Source organism: Protomyctophum bolini (assembly GCF_963924005.1).
Source record: "Protomyctophum bolini genome assembly, chromosome: 4".
NCBI lineage: Eukaryota > Metazoa > Chordata > Actinopteri > Myctophiformes > Myctophidae > Protomyctophum > Protomyctophum bolini.
The window spans coordinates 3752422-3759124 of NC_137865.1; the positions used below are offsets into that span (position 1 = coordinate 3752422).

Below are 6703 nucleotides of genomic sequence, written 5' to 3' on the forward strand. Positions count from 1 at the left end.
ACTGGTCAATCTGAAAGACATGTTTCATTCATAGGCTACCAATAATTGTCAGATAACATATCAACTTCATGTCCACAACTACTATTATTACTTGCGCAAGCAGAGCGTGCAAGTAATAATTTCGCCCGGTCCGTATGCACCGTGCCAGCCAACCCACTTGATGCGTATGCAAATAAAACAGCAAATGTGTGCTGGGTGCTGGGACCAGATTACATAAATGACCATATTTCTTACGTCATCATTTAGAGCTAGTCATACATATATACTATATACATAATCAGTCAAATAAAATAGCAAATTGTGCCTGATTTGCTGGGACCAGAGTACATGGTGTGTATATGTATGACTAGCTCTCAATGATGACGTAAGAAATATGGTCATTTATGTAATCTGGTCAACCCTTTATTTGAAAAAGGAGAAATTACGGACAGTAATTTCAATGCATTCTATGAAGACAACATACTACGGATAGTCTAAACAAATAATCAAACTAAGTGATTGAATACACTATATGACCATGTGTGTGTGCAGTGGGTGTGGTGAATTTATTCTGCCTGACTATGAAACGTGCTGCTTCACGCTTGGCGTCCGAGAGCGTACGCTGGTCACTGCCCTTAACCTGACCAACTTCTTCCATTCTCATCGACTGAGACTGGAAGGCCCACTGCTATATATATGTCCAGGCCATAGTCACTGCCCTATAGCCAGAATACATGACGCCTGAAACACGAGAAACGTTCTCCTTGCGTTCAGTTGATAAAACCTTAGAACTTGTCGTCTTGCTGCCTGCAGGGTCTGAAGCTTGCCTATACAGAGGAATAGCTGCTTGACTTCCCTGTATGCGCCCGCTGCTTAACCCATTCTGGGTGGTGGCCCCTCTTGTTGTTTTAAGAATTTTGTTATACTTTAGCTGTTGAAGAATAGCAGATCTACAAGCTCATAGCACGGCAGTACAAGCTTGTAGATATGCAATTGTTTTTTTAACAATTCCAGGGGAGGTCCCTGGAATAACATATTTTCAGATGGGGGTCAGTGGCCAATTACATAATATTTTTTGGGGTCCTTGACATGAAATAGTTTGAGAACCACTGACATAGAAACAAAACTGTCAGGATTTAGAAGACATTTGTAGAATCTAAATAGGTAGGTCTAAATAGGTTAATAAGTACCTAGTGAGGGTGTGCTAACCTCCCTTGTTAAGACATAATTTCAGACAACAGTAATGGAAAAAATCACACCTGTGTGAAGTGAGGGCCACTCATATCCTCATACATCATCTCATTCCTTCCTCAGTCATGTAAAACCATGAATGAAATTAAATGAAATTCCGGCCAATCACAATTTGCATCCTCACTTTTATCTTCAATGTTTGTGCTAGGACAAAGTTTGTGTTTACACGCGCACTACAAGCTGGACTTAGCCTTCAATACAACATAAATAAATAATAGCCTAAAAGGAATATGAATTGTATTTCTGTTACATAAAAACCACACTCTTCTAATCTCATCATTTAGTGCCCTCAACTCACATTAAGTCCATAGACTTGGATGGCAAACGATTTAATGTACGTCATAAGCGTGCTCTAAACAAACACTGTGATATCCTCAAAGTCCATAGGCGTGGCTGGCAAAGGATTTACGTCATAAGTGCTCTAAAGTTTAGAGCACTTATGACGTAAATCTTTTGCCAGGATAGTACGATGTTTGTTTAGAGTCTAAACAAACACCGTAATATCCTCAAAGTCCATAGACTTGGCTGTCATATGACATAATGTTCAAAAGTAGTGCATTGGTATTTGGAGGGGCAAAACAAAATCAAACATTGTTCTTTCTCTTTCTTCTTCTTAATAAAGTTGTGTAACAGAACAGATATTTTGTTTGTTTTCCAGGTAAGTTACTATGCCATGTGTGCGTGTCTGAGTGACCGGAATCAGTACCCTTCCTTCTTTAGAACCATCATGAGTACCACCATCCAGGTGAACCTCTCTAAGTAGTACATGTTCCACACAGTTGACAATTACTTCCCTCTAGTGAGTGTAATTGATATTGCATGTCACCTCTCTTTGCTTGTATGCAACTACTGGAGACTTGACAGCATTGTGGAATCTGTACAGGAGATTCAGACAGACAGACAGACTGACTGACTCACTTTGTGAATAAATTAGTCTAATCTCTTGTCCATCATTCTTTGCCCATTCAGGTGCGAGCCATGCTCCGGATCATGAGACGGTTCGAGTGGACCTGGGTGGGACTGCTGTTTAAGAACGACGCCTACGGTCACGACGTCGCCCAGATCTTCCAGACTGAGCTGGCCCAGTCCGGTTGGGGCTGCCTGGCGTACGCGGAGGTCCTGCCCTGGGACAGTGACCCCGCCGAACTGCAGAGGATCGTCTCTGTGATGGGGAAGTCCACCGCTCGTGTGGTCGTTGTCGTTGAATATGGGACCCGTGCGATTAGACTCATGGACGAGGTTAGGGTTGTGATCCCATGTTTACCCATTTAGATATGAGGCCGATTCTATTTTTATTTTTTTTACCTTGTAAATCCTCACCAGGAGCATTCAGTGATTTGGGTGATTTGGAACACCCCCTGGTGGTCCGCCCCGGTAACAAGATGTGCACATAAGTGTGTGGGGGGGGGGGGGGACACAACAGGCCAACACCACACACACCAAGGCCCGCCCTTGCTCGATCATGATTGGCGGAAGGCCACTCTCTATCCTGATTGGATGAAGGCTGGGCAGTGGGCAACCTAGCCAAAAACCAAGGATTATTTTTTACCCCAGGGGTTAACTGGGGACAGGGAGGAACTCCTTATATATGGTCAGCACACTCTATAATAGGGAGGTTTATCACAACAAATCAAATAAGTCATATTTGAATTAAGTGAAATCACTGAATATGTAAAATACTTGCATACATTCAACGCACGCACGCACACACACACACACACACGCACGCACGCACGCACGCACGCACACACACACACACACACACACACACACACACACACACACACACACACACACACACACACACACACACACACACACACACACACACACACACATGTATATATAATGATTATATATATATACTGTATTCAACAGGTGGTAAAGCAGAAGGTGACGGGGCTGCAGTGGATAGCCGATGTGGCCTGGACAACAGACTCAAACCTCCAGGTTCCTCGCTACATACCGTACCTGAGAGGCACCCTGGGTGTTGTAGTCCGTCGTGGAGAGATACCAGGCCTCAAGGAATTCTTGTCGAAAATACACCCTGAACACTACCGTGACGACAGCCACGGAAACACCATCGTGAGTCTTTTGGTTATACTTGCAAGGTGATCTTTATTGTTAAAACCGTGTACAGGCCGTCTACATAATACCTTTCTGCAGGGCTTGGGAGCAGGGGGTTCATTAGCGTTTCTCAAGCTTTACTACTGGCTAGTTCATTCAATTGTGTGATTGTCCTGGAGAAGAAGGAACTGCCACTGGCCTTATGTGTGGTATTAATGGTAAATAGTGCATTTCTATAGCGCTTTTATCCAAGGCACTTTACAATGTGCATTATAGCACATTCACCCTTTCACACACCGATGGCAGAGGAAACCAATGCAAGGCATCAAACTGCTGATCGGGAGCAATTGGGGGCTCATGCTGTGTCTTGCTCAAGGGCACTTCGACACACTAACTCTGGGGAAGCCTGTTCAAGCTCGGGAACCTTCCGAATTTCGTATCTAAGCTGCAACTTCAATCTCACGTGTTTTTGAAATACTCAAGGTTTTATATTTCTGTGAAGTCTTGATTTTTTATTTTCTTCAGGTGAGGCAGTTTTGGGAGCACGCGTTTCAGTGTAAATTTGCACCCCTTCCGTCAGAGTGGGTGGACGCCGGTGGGAGGGTGTGCACTGGACAAGAGGACCTGGGGACAGCAGAGACTACCCTGTTGGACGTGTCTGACCTCAGGATAGAGTACAACGTGTACAAGGCTGTGTACGCTCTGGCCCACGCCCTCCATGACATGCTGCAGTGTGTCCCAGAGAGAGGGCCTTTCACTGGGCACAGCTGTGCCAGTTTGCAGGCAATACAGCCATGGCAGGTGCATGCATGTGGTATTAATTCACAGTTCTCAAGAGTTTCTAGTTATGGACTTAATTTTGAATTAATACCAATGTCAGTTGTTTGTTTGATTATTGGGTGGGAAGGATGTATTTTTTTCTGCATGTGCTGGGAAACAGAAGCAAACTGAATTTGCGGTTTGAAAAGGTGTCGGGTTCAAATTGGCCTCATTTCACTCATGGCAAATCAGGTGTGTGTGTGTGTGTGTGTGTGTGTGTGTGTGTGTGTGTGTGTGTTTGTGTGTGGGGGGGGGTACTTTGCAGGGAAAGATCAGGAAAAGTGAACACAGGTGTGAAGAGGGCAGATGTCGTGTCTGTCGCAGCTTGTTTAAAAGTCTCTCCTTCATCATTTTGTTGTTCACCGTCATTTCCACAGCTTGTGTATTACCTGCAGAGGATCAACTTCACCACGTCGTTTGGCGATCACGTGTTATTTGACGAGTACAGCGACGCCTTACCCATCTGTGATGTCATGAACTGGGCGTGGTTCCCCGACGGAAGCGTAGAGGTTCAGAACGTAGGTCTGTTCAAGGAGTCGGAATCCGCAGGCGAGGAGCTCGTCCTTGACGAAGACGGCATCTTCTGGAACTTTGAAAGCAAAAAGGTCACTTTGGCTGGCTGAAAATACCCTGTATTTTAGTTTAGACTGAATTGATCAAAATGTTTACTTACTTTCCTCCATAGCCTCCTCGGTCCGTGTGCAGTGAGAGCTGCTCCCCTGGAACCCGTGTGGCCAGAAGGAAAGGAGAACCGGTCTGCTGCTTTGACTGCATCGCTTGTTCTGAGGGAGAGATCAGCAACGAGACTGGTATAGGTTTAGGTTTACATTATGAATGTGTACAGTAGGTTATCTTTAGGCTGATACTGTACATGTCTGTGACTTTAATAGCCTCTCTTTTGTTATAGACTCTACAGAGTGCACCGGTTGTCCAGAGGACTTCTGGTCCAGTCCCCAGCGTGACCACTGTGTCCCAAAGAGCGTGGAGTTCCTCTCCTACCACGAGCCGCTGGGAATCTCCTTGACATTCATCGCATTGCTCGGCACACTTATCTGTGCCGTTGTCCTGGGGATCTTCATCTACCACCGAGACACGCCCATGGTACGTGCCAACAACTCCGAACTCAGCTTCCAACTTCTGATGTCACTCAAACTGTGTTTCATGTGCTCACTCCTGTTCATTGGCCGTCCCAGGCTCTGGACTTGTCAGCTGAGGCATGCAGTGTTTGGGATCAGCTTTGTGCTCTGTGTCTCGTGTATCCTCATAAAGACTATGGTGGTGTTGGCCGTGTTCAAGGCCTCCAAGCCTGGGGGTGCAGACATTATGAGGTTTTTCGGTGCTATGCAGCAAAGAGGAACAGTTCTGGCTCTCACTTCCATCCAGGCAATAATCTGCATGGCCTGGCTTGTCTCTGCCTCACCAACTCCTCATAAAAACACACAATACAACAGTGGTAAGATAGTCTATGAGTGTGAAGTGGGATCAACAGTTGGTTTTGCAGTGTTACTAGGTTATATTGGTTTACTGGCACTCCTCAGCTTCTTCTTAGCATTCATGGCTAGGAATCTTCCAGACAACTTCAATGAAGCCAAGCTGATCACTTTCAGCATGTTGATCTTCTGTGCCGTGTGGATAGCCTTCATCCCAGCATATGTCAGCTCTCCAGGCAAATATGCAGATGTGGTGGAGGTATTTGCTATTTTAGCATCTAGCTTTGGTCTATTGGTGGCGCTGTTCGGACCAAAGTGTTATATAATAATTTTGAAACCTGAGAGAAACACTAAGAAGTCCATCATGGGTCGATGTGTCACCAAGATGTAGAATAATTCAAAGATAATATTTGTTTATGATTATATGGATATATTTGATCACCGATCACCTTGTTATTATTATTAATACTTGCGCAAGCAGAGGGTGCAAGTATTGTGGTGTGGTTCGCGCTGGTACGAATGCACGTGTATGCTTGGTAGGTATTGATGGTGACGTAATTAAGATATCTATCAGTGCCGGGTTATAACTGGCTTTTGATGGTGACGTAATAAAGATAGGTTTCAGATTACATACGTGTATACATACAGACATTACCTTTAATTCGCCCGACACTGAATATCCTAATTATGTCACCATCGAAAGCCAGACATTGAAAAATATCTTAATTACGTCACCATCAACGTATATACATGACATATATACAATACAATACCTCCGAGCATACGCACATAAAAAAGACAGCCGACCGCAGTATAGTAGCCTACTTTCAATTTACAATTCTCCATACATGTATACAAACATACGTTACCCGTTACCCAATCAATACTGAAACGTATCGTAATTACGTCACCATTGACAGCCAGTTATAACCCGACTTTAGTATTTAATTTCAATGTTTTACAGAGAGGCTGAGATGTTGACATTTCGGTCGACAGTACTTGCGCTCTCTGCTTGCGCACTAGTAGGCACTTGACAGAGTGCACTTCTAGTTAACTTGTTATTATTTATCTTGTTACTTGCGCAAGCAGAGCACGCAAGTAATAGTTTTCGTCCAGGTATGTCGCGGTTTGATGTGTATGCGCCGTGCCAGCGTATG

The 6703-nt window shown here is 44.5% G+C and overlaps 1 protein-coding gene across 1 annotated transcript; it reads left to right on the forward strand.

The window, feature by feature from the left end:
* Positions 1 to 1957: 1957 nt before the first annotated feature.
* Positions 1958 to 5937, forward strand: LOC308313882 (extracellular calcium-sensing receptor-like; the record flags this gene model as incomplete). Its single annotated transcript, XM_080761208.1, has 7 exons — positions 1958 to 1975; positions 2200 to 2469; positions 3109 to 3315; positions 3823 to 4098; positions 4494 to 4721; positions 4802 to 4925; positions 5024 to 5937. 7 exons carry the CDS (start codon positions 1958 to 1960, stop codon positions 5935 to 5937), a joined length of 2037 nt encoding a protein of 678 aa, XP_080617334.1.
* Positions 5938 to 6703: the final 766 nt, after the last annotated feature.